General features: G+C 36.4%; 1 protein-coding gene across 1 annotated transcript in view; it reads right to left on the reverse strand.

Moving 5' to 3' along the window:
- Nucleotides 1-24,061, reverse strand: part of MPP5 (membrane palmitoylated protein 5) — a 115,829-nt gene that overhangs the window by 71,496 nt on the left and 20,272 nt on the right. The window contains exon 2 of the mRNA XM_027843760.1: nt 1,237-1,752. Within this exon, the coding sequence (XP_027699561.1) occupies nt 1,237-1,603 (367 nt within the window). The 5' untranslated portion in view covers nt 1,604-1,752. The remainder of the gene's footprint in view (nt 1-1,236; nt 1,753-24,061) is intronic.

Raw genomic sequence — 24,061 nt, forward strand, 5'->3', positions numbered from 1 at the left:
ATTTTCAAGTCTCTTTCTTACCAAAGTCACCACCCTTCTATTTTTAACCTTGGTTCCATCCTCAGCCTCTTTCTCAAGCAGATTCCTTCCCTCTTCTTTCACCTTCTTTCACTTAATACATTTTACACTTCTTTCACCCACTTATTTGTTTTCTAGCTACCTATTAACATATTTAAGTTTTCCTCTTTCTTAAGAAAAGACTCCTTTGATCTTATCATCCCTTATAACTATCAAACTGCATCCGTTGTCACACTCTCGGCCAAACTCCTTTAAAAAAGTTTGCTAGTCTAGGTTCACTGCCTCTACTTCCACTCCTCAAATTCTCTTAACCTCAATCAATCTGGTTTCCCCTTGTGAAATAATAAAACAAGAAAAAGAAATTGAGGGTGGAAACAGAGCCAAAGAGCATAAATAGTTACCACTTTCTATAGATGCCATGATTATTTATTTGGAGAATTCTAGAGAGTCAACAAAATTAACTGAAATAATTAACAACTGGTAAAGTAGCTGGATATAAGGTAAACCCACCAAAATCAGCTTTTCTTTAACTAAAAAAAAACAGAGAGAGGAGATAGAAAAAAAATTTCATTCTAAATAACTACAGAATGTATAAAATATCTGGGAATCCACTTAATAAGATATACACAGGAATTATATAAATACAACTACAAAAAATAAATAAAAGAGGACTAAAAAAATGAAGAGATTTTAACTGCTCATGGTAGGGTACTGTCAATATAAAAAATAGCAATACCACCTAAATTTACAGACTTAATCTGTAAATGGTCAACTACCACAGGATTTCTTTATACAACTAAATATACTGATTGAGAGTAACAAAAATTCAGGGATCTCAAGGGAAATTATGGAAAAAATGTAAGGCAGAAGTGGGTCCAGTGGTACTGTATTTCAAATTATAATACAAAGCAGTAATCATGAACATTATCTTGTTCTGTTAAAAAAAAAAAAAAAAGATGGTACTTGAAAGAAAATATCCGATGACCTCTTATTGGAGTATTGTAGAAAGGATTCTTGTTTAGGTACAGGGTGGACTACATATATGGCTTTAAAGTTTCCTTAAAACTGGAGTTTCTATGACTCTATAACAAGATTATGGCTCTTCCCTTACCACTTCACTCACTGTTACATCTCTCCTGACCTTTGATATTTTATGACATAAAATTATACATGTATATTAAATCATGTATTTTATATTACTTTATATTTTCTACTTACCTAGTATCTTCACAGCATAATGAGGACTCTCCAAGACAACTCCTTCCTCAGTATCAAATATAGGATTATCTATTCCAATTTTGGGAGGAATTTGTGCTAGTTTCTTAAGTCTCATGGAAGAATTAAGGTCCAGTTCTTGTTTTTTTCCTTCTTCTTCTCTCCTACGCCTCATATCTTCTTGCTGTTGGCGAATTCGTTCTAGTTGTGTACTTCGACGTACTGGCATCATTCTCGTTCCCAAATCTCCAGGACAATCAACCGCCATCTCTCGATGTCTCTGAGGCTCTTCTGGAGATATCAGATCAACATTTTTTACTTCAATGTCTGATTCATCTGTAACATGCCCATTCATATGGGAAGTTGTCATGGTTATTTATTAAAAATATGCACCACTTTTTTTATATATCAAACCAATTATCTTGATTCTGCCATATAAAATTCATTTTTATTCCAGAAGAAACTTCTTGAAACATAAACTTCATGATCATACTATGAGATTCTCTCCATGAAGGAAATCTAAGAAATGATGAAAAGTATGAATCAGAATTGCAACAGAAAGGCAAATTTTATAATACTGCTGAGTCTCTATCAGTCTTCACAACAATTTATAATTGGTCAAAATCTTTTCATTCAGATTTACAAATTATGATATAAAAAACTAATTTTAATTAAGATAACTTCTACTAGAGTTTAAAATAAGGGGCTCCAATGATAAAGGATATCAGATTAAACAAAATGCAATTTAAATGGAATTTAAAGATAAAGATCGTAACCATAGGCTCAGGAAATGAATCATAAACAATTTGCCCACGAGGACATGGCAGTAGCAAACAGACCAACCTGGTATACCATATTTTCAAGACATTTCTCTACAAAAATACTCTGGATTTTTTATGTGCTAGTTTTTCTTATTAGGTGAAGAACTAAATTGTTACAAATAGGCTTTAATCAATAGCTGCTATTTACAAAAGATAAAACTACATTTGTCTTTTTTCAGGAGACCATACGGGATAATTCAAACAGAGAAAAGTAAAAATGAATGGCTCACAGTAATTAGGATAACAATTTTATTTGACTAGAAATCAAAGACCTTTGGGTGCTACTAGGTCTAGATCTACTGCAGTCCTTTTCCCAAGGATCCTCTGTTGGTACCCATGCCAAGTACTTCAGGGTTTTCCCAAAATAATCCACCAACTAAAATACTCAAGAGTAAATCACCTAACTCTGATCCACCACCAAGTGAAGAATAAATAATGTGATTTTTTTTTTTTGTGGCAGACACTGTTTACCTTCAAAATAGAACCATTACTATTTATTCTCATTACTATATCTGAATTGATAGTACCCATGGGAAGTATAAGATTCATGCTACAGAAACTGAGTATTGTGAGGATTTTTAAATTCATCTTCTTCCTACTTTAGATTTTATGAATGCCTTTTTTCTGACATCACAATTCATTTCTGAATAAAACTTCCCTTGTAACAAAGATTTCTAAAAACAAACAAAAAACCTAATTCATCAAAACTAATCAACACATAGGCATACAACAATATTCCAATATTTCACACACATAGAGAGACTCCCCCTCCACACTCTTTCAAGAAGATGAAGTACATTTTCTCACCTCTTCTCTAGGGCCTGACATGTCATTAATTCATTTTACACTCTTCCCATTTACATTGCAGCAGTCATTGTATGTATATTTTGATGGCTCTGCTTACTTTACCTAGCTTCAATTCATTTAATAAGGCTCCTTATATTTCTTTGAATTCCTCAAATTCATCATTTGTTCCTGAGCTGGGCCAGGCCTACATGTGCACAGAATTCAGACATACAGGAAAAGGCCTTCTGATGATAATGAACTTTGGAAAGGGAATGAAGCCCCCTGGGCTGTGGGCATAGCTGGAAATTCAAGCCAAATATGAACTTATGATACTGCTGCACAGTAGACCCTATAATGGAAGGCAGGTAGAAAATAAAAGTTTCTATATTTCATGTACAATGAGAGGCAAGGCCCTAGCAACTTTGTCCCTGGCATCTCCATTATCATATAAAAGGCACCTCTCCCTCACCCCCACCAGACCTAAAGTTATCATTTGAGCTTGTCAATAGAGATAAAAGGAAATTATGGCTTCAATTGAACCAGAATCACATCAACATGCAAATTTGCCTGTGTTTTGCCAACTACAGCCTTAAAATTCAAATAAATTTACTTTTTAACCTTTGTTTTAACAAAACAATCATTATGCCAGGGATCAGGCATTTAAGCACTCCCTCCCCAATGTCCTCCAAACCCCACAATGGTTTTTTTTAAAATATTTTTAAATAAAGTATTGTATTTAAAGATATAAAACTATTCTTAGTTCACAATATAACAAATATCAGGCTATAATTTGCTGACTCTTAGTAGTTTACTGATCTGTAAATCTATGCCATTTGTTATCTGGGCCTAGGAGAGCTATTCCAATCACTTGGAATATGTGGCATTACCAAAAATAGGAGAAGAATGATTCTTGATTCAAGTGACATAAGGGAGAAGGCAAGGACTTAACCCCTTGCCTTCAGGGATGATCAGATGCCATAGTTTACATCACCTGGAAGCACAAGAGCAATAGCAGTGCTGGGAAAAATCCCATCTGTGAGCTGGTAAGATTCAGTGCCCAACAGATGCAACATATTAGGTGCTAATTAGAGGGATAGGGATGGATATACAACAACTCCACAGATATCCATACAGATGTCACTACACTGGAAAAGGTTAGGGGAAAGGGGGGAGGAGAAGAACAATAATAAAAATGGCATTTATAGAGTACTTTTAAAGGTTTGCAAAGCTCTTTATCATCTCATTCGATCCTCAACAACTTAATAAGGTAGGTGTTATTATTAACCCCATTTCAGAGATGAGGGCACTGAGGCTGACAGAGGTACCTGTCAGAGGTAACCTTGCCAGAACCTTACTTGTCCAGGTTCATGCAGCTAGTAAATGTCTTAAGAAGGATTTGAATTCAGTTCTTCCTGACTTCAAGACCAACACTCTATCCCTTGTGCCATCTAGCTGCCTCAAAAAAAGGTTCAGCAGCCCAAAGGAAAACAAAAAAATCTTAAATGTTTTCTTCTCCAAAACAAAGGAAAAAACTCTACCAAATTCATTTTGAGACAAATATTAATGCTGACTAAAAAAGTTCTAATATAAGTACTTTGTTTTTTGGCTAGGCAATGGGGTTAAATGACTTGCCCAGGGTCACACAGCTAGTGAGTGTTATGTGTCTGAGTCCAAATTTGAACTCAGGTCCTCCTGAATCCAGGGATGGTGCTCTATCCCAATGTAAGTATACTTAATATAGACTACATATTCTAAGTCTTTTAAAAAAAATGCATGCCTTTAGTTATGATGGGGACTGAGCAAAAGGACATGGGCTTAACATAATTTATCCCAACTACTGGAAAAAAACAACTTGGATGTACTGCTGATGTGGTAATATATTCCAGTTTAGGGATGGGGAACCGGTAGCCTTCAGGCCACATGTGGCTCTCTAGGTCCTCAAGTGCAGCCTTTTGACTGAATCCAAACTTCACAGAACAAATCTGAGTTCGGTCAAAGGGCTGCATTTGAGGACCTAAAGAGCCACATGTGGCCTCGAAGCCACAGGTTCCCCACAACTGTTCTAGTTCACTCAATCTCTATAGAAATTGAGCTGTATCCTTCAGTAATAGGAACTATTCATACAGATCTTAATACAGGTGATAGTATAAATTAACATATTTTGATTAATTTTCTTTAAAATAAGTTGATACCAGATTTGTGGAGGAGAGTCCTGGAGCTTTACATGATACTAAGCAAAAAGCAGTACTAAATAACTAGAATTCCAAGTCAGCACAAATTTGTGTAGGAGTTCTAGTAACTGAGTTCCATGCTTAAGTCTGAGGGAGAAAACAAGGGAATGCATGACATACATACACCCAGAAAATTAAAACTGTCTCCCAAATTTGATTCTGCAATACCCCAAGGATATTTTAACATTTTAACACATTTCCAAAGGTCTCAATAATCAAATTTAAACTTATTTTAATTCAGAAAGTAAGGCAAATTCTAAATGTTGTAGGAAATATAAAGCAAATTTAGTCACACTCTCAAATTAGCCTGACTTTCCAGTCATGGAATCTATTTTATATGCTAATGAAAGCAGGTTAATTATCGAAAATTAAATTAAAGCTCTTATTTATCTAGAATTCAGTAAGTGAATATTTATAATAATAAGACACATACTTGAAAGATCCAGAAATACTTCCTCAAACACCTATGAAATGTTATATTCAATAGTTTTAAGAGTATGTCTATTTGGGGCAGTTAGGTGGCTCAGTGAATAGAGCACTGGCCCTGAAGTCAGGAGGACTGGAGTTCAAATCCAGCCTCAGACCAAACACTTGACACTTACTAGCTGTGTGACCCTGGGCAAGTCACTTAACCCCAATTTCCTAAAAATAAAAAATTTTTTTTAAAAAAGTCTATTTTATTACACTTCTTTTAAAATTACCAAACCAAGTATGGTATATAGGAAATACTTGACTTAAAACCAACCCATATATTCAAAATACATCTGGGGCATTTTAATCCAAACTTCCTAATTCTCTTTTGTTCTCCAATTCATTCTACCCAAGGAGTGAAAATTACCTTATTATATATAAATGTAAACTGACACTATCTATTCAGATTAAAGAGTTACCCCATCCTCTTCTCAAGAGAAGAGCCCCTTGACTGTTGGCTCCACATACCCCACCCATCTCACCTTCCTTATTCAACTACTCCCAATGCTACTGGACATGAGGGATAAGAATATTCCTGCTGGCAAGTCGAACCTTCGCATAAAAAGGGTTAAACAGGCTTTTGTGGACTGACCTTGGATGCCCACCTGCCATTTACAACATTGTTTCTATGGAAAAAAAACTGTGTTGTTACATGGAAACAAATATAAGTTCACTATAAGGAAGAGACTCAATTAGAATTCTGACAATGGAACAGGCTGTCATGAAAGAACCTAGTGAGGTCCCTGTCAACTGGAATGTTCTGATTTAGATGGATTAGTTCAATCATCTGCAAGTGATTTTGTAATGGAGATTCCTGGGAAGAAGTTAGACTAAATGATTTTTAAGGTATATATAAGCCTCTGACTTTAAAATCAAAAGTTCTAGATGTTTGGGAAAATTCTAGATTTGGAGTTAAGAGAACTGGGTTTAAATCCTGGATTTGCCACTTCACTACCTGTGGGAGCTTGGGACAAGGCATTTAAAATTTCTGGGTCTCAAGTGCTTTATCTGTAGAAAAATGGGGTTGAACTAGATGACCTTCTATAGCTCTAAATCACTAAGTCACTTCTAGCTCCAAACCTATGATGCTACTGAATTATTAAATTATTAAAATGTAAATATATTAAACAATTATGACATGAGATATAAATCAGCTTTAAGTTCCACAGAAAGCATACCCAAAATTTGAAATATTGAGAGAATAAAAAATTGGAATCACAGAAAGATAGAGCCATGACTACTTCTATATTTGCTTGAAGTCAGGATAGAAGGATCTGAAAACCCTTACAGACAGTCAGCTTATCATGGACTCTCAATGGAGACACCATGGATTTGCAATAAATGTAAATTCAGAAATCTATCTCTTCACTACTATATTGTCAGTTCCAAAGGTGTGTGGGTCCCAGGTTCCTGTGACTCACAAAGGTGAGAGTGCAGTGAGCTAGAAAGGAAAAGTTAGCTAAAGAAATCAGTATGTGACAAAATAAAAACAGGAGGGATTAATAAAAATTGGGGAAGAAAAAGGAAGGAATCAAGGAGGAGGAAAGCAAGAAGAGATATCCATATACTAGAAAACGATAAATTAAGAGAGCAAAGAGAAGCAGAAGAATATCAAGCTAGAGCCAAAGAACAGAATAGGAATGGAAATTAAAGCAGGCAGCTGATAGTGCAGAAAAGAAAGAAAAGCTGTCATTCAGGAGTTTGATCCGTCTGGTTAACTTTTGTCATCAAAATTCGTTATAAAAGGACAGGAAGTCCTAGAGCAATCCTTCTCCCAAGAATGATACAAAGCAAGAAATAAGAAGAGGATCTAAAATGAGTTTTTTAAATTATTCTCCTACAAGTAACAGAACAGGTTTGGCTTCAGGTAGAAGTGGACATTTTTAAACCAGGGTAGAACAGAAGGAACACCTAATTGGGAAACAGAAGACCAGGGTTCCAAAACAAGGGTCAGTTACCAACAATGCTCCTTGGGCAAGTCACTTAAACTCACAGTTTATATATATGTTAAATAAAAGGAGTAGCTCATAGATGCTACAGAATAATGCCAAGTTCACTGAAAACAGGTATTAGAAACTACAGTCATCTAACTACTGGTGTAGGAAAAGCTGGAAAAATCAATGTAGGAATGTCACAAGTGTGAAATTTCACTTTTACTACATGTCCTGAGTATTCACCTACACAAAAATAAAAGGAACACAAAACTACTACCCACCTCACCTATGTAAATATGATTGAGCTGGCTGCTCAAAACATTCAAATGTTTAAAATCCTTCCCACCCCCAACATTAGTCAGTAGTTAAGAATTTTCATTTACTAAGATTCTTCTGTATTCTGTGAAGCAAGACAATTTGTTGCCAGAGCAACAGCTTTGTCAGCTACACAGAAAAGGATTGGTGAAAAGTTTCTTCTTGCTTTCCTCCTCCTTGTGGAACTAGAGATGAGGAAAGAGAATGGGGCTGGCACTCCTCTGTGCCTGAGGTAAAGCCAAGATGGCAGCATACAGGCAGCAACCCAGCCGAACTCTCTTTCCCTGCTACTCTAATTTATGTGACCTTTTATACTTAGATCATGTATCATCTGGAGCCAATTTATATCCGTCTTCTTTCCAAGTTTTCCAGCTATTTTGGTCAAATAGTGAGCCCTTAACCCAGCATTTAGACTTATTGGATTCATCAAACATTATGCTTCTATGCCTGCATGCTTCTTGGTCTTACGTACCTAATCTGTTTCAATGATCTACGTTTCTATTTTTTAATGGATACCAAATAGTTCTCATGATTACTATGTTTTATAATGGTAGCCCTCTCAACTTTTTTTTTATTTTCCTTGAGACTTTTTATTTTTGTTCTTCCAGAAGAATTTTGTTATTTGAGTATGACCCTAAATCTAATTAACTTAGGAAGTACTGGCATGTTTACATAAGCACACCCCAGCTGAGAATAATTAATATTACTCTATTTGTCTTCCTTTATTGAGTGCTTTATACTGATCATAATAGTTCTGTGTCTTTATTGTGCTATTTATACATTCTATAATTATTGAAAGGAAATTCTTTTTGTATCATATATACTTTTAAAATATATTTGCATATAATATTAAATATATTTGCATATATTTCTTCCTTTAGTTTTATTAGTAATATAAGAGCCAAAGATTTTGGTGGTTCTGCTACTTTACTGAAATAATTTTTCTATTTTTCAGCTGAATTTTTTGGGCAGAGATGTTCAACACTGCCAGGAAGGTACTCCTGAGTACAGTCTAAGTCAGATTAAAATTTACTTCCTATCTGATTTTAGAGTTGATGTGTTCATTTAAAGAGAAATCTATAAATATGATTTTAAAAGTTAATGCCTGCAGATATCCTTCTGTATGGTTTAGAGGCCATTTTGTTTGACACCACTGCTCCTGAATTCTCTAAACCATTATCTGCAAAAACCTATTTTCATCTTAGACTATACTTGTTAACTTTAATTTCTTTTTCTTATTTTATTGCTATAGATAGCATTTACAGAACTGCATTATATTATAACAGTGACAAAGGCCATCTTTCCTTTACTTCAGATGGAATGACCTCCACAATTTCTCAACACAGATAATGCCTCCGTTGTTGTTGTTCAGTCATTTCAATCATGTCCAACTCTTCATGACCCCATTTGAAGTTCTCTTGAGAAAGCTGTAACGGTCTGCCATTTCTTTCTTCAGCTCATTTTACAGATAAGAAACTGAGGCAAACAAGGTTAAGTGACTTGCCCAGGGTCACAGAGCTAGTAAGTGTCTGAAGCCATATCTGAACTCAGGAAGATGAGTATTCCTGACTTTAGGCCCAACATTCTATCCACTGCACCACTTAACCAGCCACAGATAATGCTAGGTCTTGGTTTAATATACTGTTTAACATACTAAGGAAAGGCCCATTTATTTTTAAGCTTTCCAGAGTTTTAAATATAGATTGCCATTACCAATATGCTGTTCCATTAGGCTACAGAGTACACAGCACACACATATAAGAATTAAGAGGAAATTTTACTCTCATGAACAAATCAGAGATCAGCCTATATTTTTCAGTTCAAAAGGTAGTATTATTATTGTCATTTTGGGTTAGTCATTGAAAAGAAGCAAAATGAGACAGAAAAAACTGGGAGTAACAGGAATTCATGGTTTAATATACGATCTTTTTTGTTCTTCATATACTAGAATGTTCATTTTTGTTGATCAATGTTAAGTTAATAATAAAATTTGAAAGTATTTTAAGGAAGTAGGTGGATGGGGAAAGATCGAGTCTACCTTTTGGTGAGTAGGTGTGCAGGCAAAGGGGAATTACACTCTGGTAAGCACCCTAAAAAGAAATGTCCGCACAGAGGGCTGAGACTCCACATTTGTTCTTTCTCTGAAAAGTTCTAAATACAGTTATTCACAATTCAAACTAGAAGTCTTTGCTGCCACCTGTTTAAGTTTGAGGACTACCATTAAAAAAAAAAAGATATTTGGACAAAAGGAAAAGAGGAAATCTTTTCTAGGTGTATTAGAAGGGTCTTATTTTTAACACACTGATTTCCAAATATAAATCTCTCTTCCCCTACACCCAGTGTTTCTTGTGACAGATTTAGAAGAAAAAAAAAAAAAAAAGACCTAGGCCCAAAAAGTTATGCAAATTTTCCCTTACCTTTAATCCATGCCTTCATAATCCTTACTGATGTACAGAAGGATGTTCTATAATTGGTGTATTTCAGGAGGATCGTCTGGTAAAAAGGAAATACTTTTGTTCTACCACTAACCCATATTATATGGAATTATTGGCACCCCACCCCTTTGCCTGAAATTCAGAAATGAGATTTCCTGCCACTATAAAATGTGAGTGGGTTATGCTACTACTCCCTCAAGGGGTACATAAAAGGTACAGCTCCTCCACCAGTCAGATAATAGAATTTCAAAGTTTGTGGGTATACATAGATCACAAACAATCTTGGATATCACAATTAAACTTCAATCTGGAAGGGGACTGAAAAATCAAAACTCTTGTTAACAAAGAGGAAAATAAAGTTGAAAGTGTTGAAAGAGTTAGTATGAGCCACTACTAGAACTTAAGTCTCCTAGGGCTTAGTTCAATGTTTTCTTGTAGAGATATTGTTGGTCTACAAGCCCATAAGGAGTATCAAGACAGACCTTGTATGGGGGGTGGTACTTGATTTGAGTGCTGAAGAGAGTTCATTTCCAATATGGAAAATAGCAGCTTTTACAAAGGCTCTTACAGGGGAGGTGAAATTGGTTAGAACATTAAGTCCATGACAGAGAAATGCACTTAATCTAGAAAGGATGGTTGGATCAGGTCTGCTAAGCAATGGTGTCAAACAAATAGAAATGGACCACTAATCTGTACATAAGGGTCCCCATGGATTACATATTGATTTAGTTTTAAAATATAATGTTATCTATATTTTATTGTATTTTTACTGTGTTAAGTATTTTGCAATTAAATTTTAATCTGGTTTAGATTCACAGAGAGCATATCTGACATTTCTGCTATAAAAGACTTTCAGGGGAGACTGTATTTAATCCTAGAAGCAATAAGTAGCCACTGGAGCTTCTTAAGCAGATGAATAACACAATCAGAGCTTAGAAATATCCCTTTGTACTTAAGAAATACTACTTTTGGCAATTCTGTGAGACATAGACTAGAGAGGTGAAAGATGCGAACCTGTAGAGAGTTATTATCATTGGTGGCCGAGCAAGAAATGACAGATCAGATGAGATGTGTCTTATTATCCATTACTCCCCTTCTTCCACTGAGGTACAGCCAAACTGACTTTCTATTTCTCAAACACAACATTTTATCTCAAGTCTCCAACCATTTGTATTGGCTGTCCCCCATGACTGGCAAGCATTCTCTCCCTCTCTTCTCACCTCCACCTTAGAGAATTCCACTCTTCTTTCAATATACATCTTAAAAACCACCTTCTACTTTCCTGATTGGTACTCCCTGTCAATTGCTAGTACACATTTGTATTACCTTGTATATACTTACATATGAAGATATTGTATTTGCTCTTATGGTATATAAGCTCCAAGAAGATAGAGATGGTTTCACTGTTTATATTTGTAACTTCAGTGCCTAGTACAGAGTCAGGCACATAGTAGGTACTTAAAAGTTTATTGACTAACATACATAAACTTCAATATATCAAAACACTTAAATCAAAAGAGGGTGACACTACTGTCAACACTTCCATATTGAGGAACTCCCACTCTTCCTTCAGGATACATCACTTAGTGTGCTGACATATGTTCCATATGTCATGAATCATTTGACATAGAGAACAAATGAGAGTGCCAATACCAGTCTGCATAATAAATATTAGTAAAGTTTAGATTATTTTTCCACAAAAATACATAAATAGAATTTCTAATATTTTTTACTAGCACTACAATGGATCACCTTGTGCACCCCATTTTAGAAGACACAGTTTAGAAGTCATGTGATCCAATCCCCTTATTTTACAGCTGAAGGAATCAAGTCACAAAGAAACTAAGGAATTTGCCCAAGGGCACCTAGAATTGGGATTCAAACTCAGGTCTTCTGAATCAAAGTTCGATGCTCTCTCCAATGCACTGCAATGCTTATCTTAGCAAAAGTTCACTGTATCAATATTTTTGTTTAATTCTTTCTTTGTCACAGAGGGGTAAGAGAGGGGATTGCTCAATGGGGATCAGAAGACATCAGTTTCCCTTTAAGGCAAGGACTTTTTTATATCCCTAGAGGCACCTAGCATAATACCTTGTATACAGCAGACACCTATATATTTATGAAATCAATCAAATGAATAGTTTGAAGCCTACCTTGGATATATACAGATAACCAGAAATGTGAAAATGGATGAACTCTCCAAAGGAAAGCCTATAAAGAGAGAAGACTAGTAGACCAACTATTGAACCTTGAAGTACACAAACATTCAGGGACAGGTAAAGGAAGAAATGGCAGAAGAGATAGAAAAGGCATTATCAGTGATGTGAAAGAAAAGGACCAAATAATGTAATGTTAGAAATGACTGATATATAAAAAAGATACCTATATAATTTTTTCAAAAGAAAAAGTGAAGAGATAGTTGAGGAGAGGGCAGTCACCATTATTAAATGATCCGGGGGTCATTTCTGTACATCTGCTATAAGTTTCCTTTAAATTCTACTGTTACTACAAAAGTACCAAAAAATGGTCTTACTGAATAAACTTGCTACTTGCCCTAACAAAATATATTTAAGGAACCTCTTCCTAGGCAGTAGAGAAAAATACTCTACAGCTTACCAGGCAAAAAGCAATTTACAGATATCATTCAAGATTCTAAAAGTCTCCATATTGGGTTGCCGTATGTTAGAACTAGATAGAACTTTAGAGATTATCTATTCCAATCTCCTCATTTTACTCCCATCCTCCATCTCTATCTGTTGAAATCCTACCTTTAGACCTAGTTTAAATGCCACCTCCTCTATGAAGCCTTTCCTGATCCCTCCAGTCAGTAAAGATCTCAGTATTGCCCTTAGAGAGAACATGTTCTTCACCTTTCCAATGTTTTATAGTTATAGTGTATGTGTCAAACCCCAATAGGTTGTAAGCTCTGTAAGGACAATGAAATGTTTTATTTTCTTTTTAGCTCAAGTGCCAAGCTCACTGTTCTGTACACAGTAGGCACTGAATCTTATTTGACGCTGAAAAGGAAATTAAGACTCCAAGAAATTAAACGATTTGCCCATAGCACATAGCTAGAACCATACCTGAAATTCAAGTCTCTTATTTCTTTGTTCATAGACTGATAATAAGGAAAATAAGTTGGTCTAGGTTATGTCAGTGTGTAGGATAATGAAATCGCTGGTTTCATACTACTTTGGCTCCTCCATAATTCAGCATAGGTCATAAGCCTAAAGCTGGTGCCATATGGTGGTCAAGAGCTTATCAATCAAAAATACTTGTGGTAGTGAGTAATAGTAGCCCCTATGACAAAAGAGTTCTTTAAAAACAAAAGAAAAAACTAAGAAAACTTTAGGATAACGAGAGAAGAAAAATCCCAATTTTCCCTTACCTCACTTTTCTATGACTAGTTGTCTACATGGAATCAGATTTGAATGCCATTACTGAATTATTGAGCTCGACTGATTTTACTGTTTATTAAAGGCTTCATTATCAATGTCCATATCTGTTTATCATTTCTGGCTAGATGTATGTGAGAGGTAGAGGAAACAGACTTCCAGGTGCTTTTTTCTATTCAATTCGGCAATTTATCTACTATGTGCAATACACTGTATTAGGCTTTGAGTATACTATGACAAAAAATTAATGGTTCTATACCACAAAGGCCTTATAATCTACTGGAGAAGAATAGTATGTACAAATACAACATTATCTTGAGGTGCAGAAGGTGGAGGGTATAAGGAAAACATCATAAAGAAAGTGGTACCTGAGTTAAGCCTTTAAACTAGATAAGGTATCTGAAAGGCAGAAATGAGAAATGAGTGTACTGCTGACAGAGGATGGCACAGAGGCAGGTGAATCTAAGGAGCTAAGAAGGCCAGTTTTGCAGGAATGTAGTGTGTGTGAACTGGAATAATATAAAATAAGGCTGCCAAGATATGCTGGAGCCAGACTTTAGAGGCCTTTAAATGCGAGGCTGAGTAATATGCATTACATCCAGGGAAGGGAGTGAAATCTGGAGTTCATGAATCTTTAAAAAAAAATTTTTGTCAGCTACATTTCAATAATTGGTTTCCTTTGTAATTCTATATTTTATTTTATTCATTTAAAAACATTCTCAGAGGAGGTATGAAAGCTTCACCAGACTGTCAAAGGGTCTGTGCCACAAAAAAGTTAAAGAATCCCTGCTCCAAAGTCAATCGAGCTACCTTTATCCAAAATTTCATGCCAGGAAGTCTAGCCGGCATTCTGGGTGTCTTCTTTATTTCTTTTGAAATCACAATAGAGCACTGAAGATGTCTACAAGTTCTTTCAATCTCTTGCCATGTCACCAGTCTAAATTTTTCCAATCATATATTTCCATGACATCTTTTACTTTTATTCTTCAAAATTCCTGGTTTATCACATGCCTGCTCACACCTATCATGATATACTTTACCACTGCCCTCTACAATAATAGAATCAGATTTGGAAAGAATCTCAAAGACTATTTAGTGCAGAGGTTCCTAATCTTTTTTGTGTCATGGATCCCTTTAGCAGTCTAGGGAAACCTATGGATACCTTCTCAGATGGCCAAAATAATGCACATAGAATTATCAAGAAAACCAGTTATAATGAAATCTAGTTGCAAAAATTTTTAAAAATACTTTTTAAAAAGTTCACAGATCATAGTTTAAGTACTCTCAATCTTAATTCCATAGAGGAATCTCTACTATGATGCCCCAATTTATCATCCAGCATTCCCTTAAAGTGAGGGAGAACTCCATAACCTCCAGAAGAAACTCAATCCACTTTGAGAACTAATCATTAGACATTTTCCCTCCTTTCTTTTGCCTCTTAAAATCCTGACCTCATCCAAAGCTCAGCTGAAGTGAAGTTTTTCCAATCCCTTTTCCTTCCTCCCCAAATTAGCTTTTATTTATCTTGTATCTACATATGTGCATGTGTGAATGTGTGAAACAGAACAAGCATTTATTAAGCACAAAAACACACAAGCACGCACCCAAATACATTCAGTGGCACACATTCTTTTCCCACAAAAGAATATATGCTCTTTGAAGGCAAGAGCTGTTTGTATTCTTATTGCCTAAATGACAGGACACATAATAAGAAATTAGTAAATGCTTTTTGATGCACCTGCTGTACTCAAACAAAATCTGCCTTTGCAACTTCTATCCACTATTTTTATTTTGCCTTCTGGACCCAAATGAGACAAAATTATACCCTCCTTCCCATGAGAGTCCTCCAAAACCACAGAAGACAGCTGTCATGTCCTTCTCAAGTCATTTATTTCTTCAGCTTCATGACATAGTTTAAAGTCTTTCACCTTCTTTGGCCACTTATTAACATCCTCTTTAAAATGTGGAAGCCCAAACTGAATACAATACTCCAGATGTGGTCTGACCAGAGCAGAATACACAGCAACTATCATTTCAAGTGTTCTGGACGTCAAACCTCTCAATACAAACTGAGACAATTTTTTTTGACTATGTCATACACTTGACTCATGGAGTTTTTCACTAACAGTTCAATAATCTCAGATGTTTTTCTGAAATCCACCTGGTCATCATTTCTTGTAGAACAATAATATTCCATTACATTCATATACTACAATTTGTTCAGCCACTCCCCAATTGATGGGCATTCCCTCAATTTCCAATTCTTTGCCACCACAAAAAAAGCTGCTATAAATATGTTTGTACATGTGGGACCTTGCCCCTTTGTGATCTCTTTGGTATACAGACCTAGGAGTAGTATAGCTGAATCAAAGGGTATGCACAGTTTTATAGCCCTCTGGTCTTATACCTCTACTTATTCTTTATTTGAAGTTTAAGAAGGTACCCTTTTAAGATTTGCTTCCACCCTTACTCAGAGATTATATTGAGCTCAGTTACAGTCAGGTTTGCTGGACTGACTGCCTAATACCACACTTAATGCTTTTGTATGTCTAGAACCACATGGCAGACAATACTTACACACACAAAAGTTTGATTTTAGACTAAAGAAAGCCAGTTAAGTATAGTTCCAGAACACTAGGAGGATACTTTCAAATGCTCTTACCACAAAATTTTCAAGGAACTACATTGGAGTTTGTGCTATAGTACTCCCTCTAAGATTACCTGCCATTTATACTATGTGTGTGTGTGTGTGTGTGTGTGTGTGTGTGTGTGTGTGTGATTGCATCATCGAGCTGCCCCCTATACTATATATTTTGTTTTTAAAATTTTTTGCATGTTGTCTCTACCCATTAGATTTTGAGCTACCCAAGGAAAAGAACCATGTTTCTCTTTCCCTCAGCATTGAGCCAGGGGCTTGTTAATGTGCACTGGGGAAGGGCTGAGAAACAATAAAGTGTGAGAGAAATTGTAAGACAAGGTAAGGAGATTTGCATCCTTTTTCAAAAGTCAGAGAATTGAGTACTCTTCATAGTATGCCTGGGCAGCTAGGTGGTACAGTGCATGGAGCACCAGACCTGGAATCAGGAAGATCTGAGTTCAAATCTAGCCTCAGATGCTTACTAGCTGTGTAACCCTGGACAAGTACACGCTTAAGTCTGTTTGCCTCAGTTTCCTCATTTATAAACTGAACTGGAGAAGGAAATGGCACACCACTGTAATATCTTTACCAAGAAAATGAATTGAAGACACTACTGAAACACCTGAACAGCAAATAGTATACATAACAATGATATTTAATACTTACTATAGCCAACAATATAAAAAAAAATAGTGAAAAACCTTCAGTTGTCCAAGACCAAATAGATAAAAGCTTTTAGGTATACAAAAGAACAGGACTCCAAGATAGGAACTGGTTAAGAGCCAGAGAGAAAAGTATCAAAGAGATCAAATGTTTAAAGGTTACTTGAACTGCCCCATTATCACCTTCAATTCCCTTAGTTATAAAAGATTAAAAGGCACCATGAAAGCTACTGAGGTCTTTGCTAAGAGAAGTGAGCATAGAACTAGACCTAGATCTAGAAATAGATTTTTAATATGTAAGAGGGAATAAAGTTCATATAGCATTATAGTATTTGTCACCAATAAAGAATGTGTTTCATGAGTTAGGTTTACATGTGACCAGCAAGCTGCCGCTGGGACCTTTTAAGGTATTTCTTTGGAGAGTTAATTCATCAAAATGTCTAACAAATGCATACTAAATAACTTGAATTTGGGGGTAAGTATTAATTTCACTTGAATTAACACTAGGCTGATTTCCCTAATACAAGCCTACTCTAATGCACAGCACAAAGTACAGGTTATTTTGTTTGCTCTGTGAAAAGAAAATATATTAATGAAAAAATCGGGTAGTGTTATTCTCTCTCACCCCAAGAAAGCCCCCCCCCACCAGTGGAGACCTACTGTTACGGCTGGTTTCTAGTAAGAGTTGCTGTTCTCTTCTGTGCATTTTTGGAAAGTTCATCATTCTTCTGTCAAACAAAACAGGTTCCCATGTCACACTCTTCCCTTACCATTCTATATTTAACTTGGTACAAAGTGCATATGCCAAAATTTTTGATGGACAGTTATGTTGACAACCAAATATAAATCTAACAACCCAAGAATAGTCAGGATATTTGGCTCACTAGATTCTGAAAGCTGATACTTCTGCACTTAACAATTTGGGATGGTACTGGCCCTAAGGTCCCTTGCCTCTTCAAAGTACCTGGGAAGCCTAAATCACAGTACACCAGGCCTGGATTATCATCCAGGCAAGTTACTTAAAACTCTCTGGGCCTCAATTTCCTCATGTGTAAAATAAAGGAGTTTGGACTTGCCTTCAGTCATTTCAGTCATATTCAACTCTTAATGACCCCATTTGGGGTTTTCTTTGCAAAGATATTGGAACAGTTTGTTATTTCCTTCTGCTCATTTTTTTTTTTTTGGCTTAGGCAATCGGGGTTAAGTGACTTGCCCAGGGTCACACAGCCAGTAAGTGTCAAGTGTCTGAGGCCGAATTTGAACCCAAGTCCTTCTGACTCCAAGGCCAGAGTTCTATCCATTGCGCCACCTACCTGCCTGTCCTTCTGCTCATTTTGCAGGCAGAGTTAAGTGACTTGCCCAGGGTCACACAACTAATAAGCGTCCGAGGCCAAATTTGAACTCAAGGCATCCTGACCCCCAGTTGTGTGCTCTTATCTACTGCACGACCTAGCTGCCCTCAGTTTGAAGTAGATAGACTCTTAATATTTCTTCCAGTTAAAATTCCATGATCCTTAACTTACTGAAATAACTTTGGACACCAATCAGAACCTTGAGATTTAGAGAGACATGATGGAAGAAGAGTAAAGAGTAAATAATCTACATCACTTCCCAGAAACCTCATAGATTGTATATGGGCCAGTCTAGGCTACTGAAGGATCACCAACAGTAGGAGTACACACTCCAACCGTACCAGTTTACTCTTCAGTGGAAGCCTTCAGAAAATATCAATTTGAATTTAAGGCAGCAGTAAACTGTTCTTGGAAATACTGCTTATTTACAATGATAGGTCATCAGCTCCAAGAATTCAGTTATCACCATGAATGCTAGACATCTCTATCTGAACGTCCCACAGACAAGTCAAATGCAACAAGTATAAAACAGAACATTACTGTTCCTCCAGACTTTCCCCTCCTCATAACCTTTCTAATTCTATCCAACGTAAACCATCTTTCCAGGTTCACAAACTAAAATCAGATTCTCAACACTTCACTATCCCTTACCTTCTCCATCAGTTAATGTTTTTTTCAGCTGGTGGAATAAGCATCTCTTGTATCCATCCCCTTCCCTCTACTCATGCCACAAATATGCCCCTATTACTTCTTACCTGGACTACTGCGTTAGCTTTCTAATTGGTATCTGTCTATCTAGTCTGTGCTTTCAATCTACCACATTTCCACCAAACTAATTTCACATTACTTCCACACACTACAATCCAGATAAACTGACCTGTGATGCTTCCCACATATAAACACTCCCTTTTCTGCTCCCGTGACTTTGCACAGCCCCCATGCTCAGAATGTTCTCACTCCTCCTTTATTTCTTAAAATCTCCAGCTTTTAAAAGGTTCAGTTCAAGTAACACCTTCTTGAAGAGGCCTTTCCTTATTATTCAAATTCCAAATCACTGTTTATATCTTATTTTTATATATTTATATATATTTTATATATATATATATCTTATAATTATATTTATATATCTATTCACCTGAGGAATGTTAATATGTGTTTTGGTATTTTATTTTTAATTCTTTTATTCTTTAATGCTTAAAGAGTTCACATTAGTTGGTCAGAAGGCATCAGGTGTTTGATTGACCCTGCCAGGAAATAAGTGAAGTGGAAGAAGAGAGGTCAGAAAGTTCCACATTTTCAGGCTGTGGGGAGAGGGAAGCAGCAAACAGGGACTACTGTTCTCCAGATTGGGGGAAAAAAAAAAGCCTACACTCCTGCCTATATTATATGACAATGACTAAAATCTAATGGAAATTGTGTTGTGGATTGCCTATCATCAAGCCATTTTCCCTCAAGGAAGGAAGGGAGAGGAGAAAGAATGTCTGTTTCTAAACCAGAAAATGAATGAGTCTACTAAAAATGATAAGCATACTCCCCCAGTGTCTCTTTGTTTCATAAAGGGATAGAGGCAATCTCAGGTCATTGTAGAATATCAGCTCTATCAGGTACCCTCTTAACTAGCAAAGCTTTCCAAATTCTGATCTATTGACAAATTGTATATTTTGTATGAGGATCAGTCTAGCTAAGTTTGGAGAGTCTCAGCATCATAAATTTCTTAGCCTTCAAAAGTCATACAGGACAAGGTATAGATGGGTGGTGATCTGTGATTTTCCTGGGAAGAGTCTCAACACAAAAACTAAAGGACTCATTGCAAGTGGTGTGTCAGTCCTAATTTCACAGAAAGGGAACTGGGGTGTCGGAACTAAAGGAAGTTGGTTTGCAGCCTGTACTCGAAGCTCAGTGGGTTAAAGTCACCATTAATGAGACATAGCAATGGGAAATGTTCTTAACAGAAGGTAAGGTCCTAAAGGACAAAGAGTTTTATTTTGTTTTGGTTTGTGGTTTTTGGGGGTTTGTTTTGTTTGTTGGGTTTTTTTGGTCTCTATATCCCTGGAACCTAGTACAGTGCCCTAAAAAAGTAAGCTCCCAATAAATGCTTGACATTCTGTAGTACTTTCTCAGTGGATAGTAGTTATCTTCTATCCATTTCCTAAAAACAACTTAATAGTTTATTGCTCTATAGCTATGTCCTTTACGTACCCCTTTCTTTCACCTTTAATAACTGATACTCTTCCCCCAAAGAATGGCAAGGAATGTGGCCTTTGCAGAAATTCTCTAATTCAGCATTGAAACAATGCAAATTAACACTACATAGTCTAAAAATTTCTACCAGACTACCGTTCCATTTTGCCAGCAATTTTGGTCAAACAGTGAGTAACATGAGTCTTTGAGCCTATCAAACACTCTGGAAATGTATCTTGTTTGCTTCTCTATCTTGTGCACCTAATCTGTTCCACTGTACCAACTGTTCAACAGAAGCAGAAAAGATTAAGAAGAGGTGGCAAAAATAGCCAGAAGAAAGGGGCAGCTAGACAGTGCAGTGGACAGAGCTCCAGCCTTGGAGTCACTTAACCTGGACTGCCTCACCAAAAAAAAAAAAAAAAAAAAAAAAAAGACAGAAGAACTATACAAGAAAGATCTTGATATCACTGATAACCATGGTGTAGTTACTGATCTAGATCCAGACACCCTGGAGAATGAAGTCAAGTGGGCCTTATGAAGCATTGCTAACAATAAGGCTAAAAGGTGATGCTGTTAAAGTGCTGTATCTATACCAGCAAATTTGGAAAACTCAACAGTGGATTACAAAAGATAAGTTTATGTCCCAACACTAAAGAAGGGCAATGCCAAAAAATGTACAAACTATCAAGCAACTCTACTCATTTCACACACCAGGAAGGTTATGCTTAAGATTCTGCAAGCTAAGTTTCAGCAATATATGAGAATGACCAGAAGTGTGGGCTGGTTTTTGAACAGGCTGAGGAACCAGAGACCAAATTGCCTACAATCGGTGGATTATGGAGAAAGCAAAGGAGTTCCAGAAAAACATCTACTTCTGCCTTACTGACAACTCTAAAGTCTTTTGACTGTGTGGATCACAACAAATTGTGGCAAGTCAACAAAGAGATGGGAGTATCAGATCATCTTACTTAGTCTCCTGAGGAACCTGTATGCAGGTCAAGAAGCAACAGTTAGAACCAAACATGGAATAACTAACTGGTTCAAGACTGAGAAAGGAATACCAAAAGTAGTATGTTGTCACCTTATTTAATTTACATGCAAAGCATATCTTTCGAAATGCCAGGGTGTGTGAATCAAAATCAAGTAGGTTGTCAGGAGAAATAGCAACAATCTCAGATAAGAAGATGACACTAGTCTGATAGCAGAAAGTATAGAAGAATTAAGAAGTCTCTTGATGAGGGAGAAAAAGGAGGGTGTAAAATCTGGCTTGAAGCTTAACATGAATAAAAACAAAAAACAAAAACTAAGATCATGGCAACTGGTGCCATCATTTCTTCACAAACAGTGGAAAAAGAAATGGAAGCTGTATCAGATTTTACATTCTTGAGCTCAAAGATTATTGCAGATGGCAACTGCAGCCATGAAATTAGAAAGAAAACTATGGCAAGTCTGGACAGCATACTTGAAATGACATCCCCTTGAAAACAAAAGTCCAAATACTCAAAGCTATACAAAGAACAAGTAAAAATAATCAAAGAACAAGTACCAGTAATCCCTGGCCAAGGAATTTTCATTCTAATGGGGGAAACAATAGGAATGTAAACTGGAACATAGAAAGATACATACAAAGGAGATGAAAGGAAGACTTAGAGAAGATAGCTTTTGTATTTTAAAAGGGGACAACAGAAAGGACACCTGCAGGACCTGACTAAATCTTCTAGTGCTTTCCCTCAACTGGTATGACCCAAGACCACCTCTACCCCAAAATGAGGAAGAGAATTTTTTTTTACAGATTATTTCATAAAAACTACTGGATAAAGTAGAAAGCATTCTGGTATTAATTAATTAGGCTTAAACAAACAACTTAAATTCAAAATGGATATGTGACCTGAATATTACAGATCATATAAAAAATAAACAAACAAAAACTAGAAGTTTTCATGAAGTAGACAAGAGACAGCATACACCACATATGAAAAAACCACATGTGTATGTCCAACACCTCCCACTGGATCTCAGTGAAAACATCTCATGACCTGCAGTCTAAGAACTCTGAAAATAGCAATGTCTTCTTTCCTTCCCCTAGACTGCCACTAACCCTGCTTCCATCCTGGCCCCCCACCTTCAATAGCCACCATCCAAGGAAGCAAAGCTTGTGGAGAGAAGACCACTATTGCCCCCACTACCACATACTGAACACTAAACTGCCACCAATGAAACAAGCCACCAAGAAAGCTAAAGCAAGAAGGCATCCTGAAGGAAAGACAGGAGACAGCATATGCCAGGTGTATCAAATTACCTTCAACACTATTCCCCTTCAACCCCAGGTTTAAAAAAAAAAAATGGTCCAAGACCAAGTTCCCCAGGAATAACAGTACTCCCCAGACCACTTACATAGCCATCAGTTATACTCAATTTTTGAAGAGATGTGACCTAGTTGATACTACTACTGACTCCTCAGGAGCCACACTTATTGAAGACGGGGAAAAGTAAGTTCTTGACTCCAAAATCCTTGGCACCATCAAAAGGTTCAACATCAGAAAAAGATAAAGTTTTATCAATGGAAATGATATTTTAGAAGATTTATTACTACCTGCTTTGCCACTATACCCTAAGGTCCACTGAGATGTTTCAATCTGACTTGCAGCTGAGACATCCTGTATTTGTTATCTCCACTCGAATGTGAGTTCCTAAAGAGCAGGGATGGTCTTGTTTTTATATTTGCATCCCCAATGCTTAGCATAGCATAGTGCTTTTTAATTAATTCATTCGCTCATCAAGTACCATTCAGAGTTTGGGGCAGGGGGAGAATTACAAGTGATGGAGGGAATTACAAAAACGAAATTGATCATACTGATTACATTATATTGAAAAATTTTTGCACAAATAAAACTAACACATCTGAGAGAAGAAGGAAATTGGTTGCCAAAATGATTTTACTAAAGCATTGGTCTAACAATATCACCTGCCTTCACTCTCCCTCCCATTCAACCTCCTGTGGTTCCCTCTTGCCTCCAATATCAAATATAAAATTCTCTGCCATTTCAAGCTCTTCACACGTACATATATATTGGTAAAACAGGAGGTGAGATCTTCGCTGATAGAATTGGTGGAAAAAGCATGGAAGAAAGAGATATGGAAAGAGTCAAAAAGAGATAATTAATAGGAATGCTGTGCAGTAGTGAAGTCCACGAAGAAATTTATATTATAGACATTTACAGCAGACCAAGCTAGCATTTACGAGACCAAGTTCAGCTTTTGCTTAAACAGCTTGCTCCAATGACATGGAACTCACCACCAAGACAACCCATTTCTCTTTTGGATAATTCTAGTCATTCCTTATAGGAATCCTAAATTTGCCGCATTACAACTTGGACCTTTTGCTTAGAATTAACTTTCTGAGGTCAAGCAGAACTCCTATTACAAGGAAGCATATCAAATACCTATACTTTCACTGTCCCCAAGTTTTCTCTGACTTCTAGGCTAAACCCTCTCAGTTCCCTCAACGGATCTTTACATGGTGTGATTTACATGGCTTGTCATCACTCTGGTTGCCTTTTTAAGATTCTATCTAGCTTACCAATGCCGTTCCTAAAATATGGTAGTC

Source organism: Vombatus ursinus, unplaced genomic scaffold (assembly GCF_900497805.2).
Source record: "Vombatus ursinus unplaced genomic scaffold, bare-nosed wombat genome assembly UNPS02014926.1, whole genome shotgun sequence".
NCBI classification, from domain to species: domain Eukaryota; kingdom Metazoa; phylum Chordata; class Mammalia; order Diprotodontia; family Vombatidae; genus Vombatus; species Vombatus ursinus.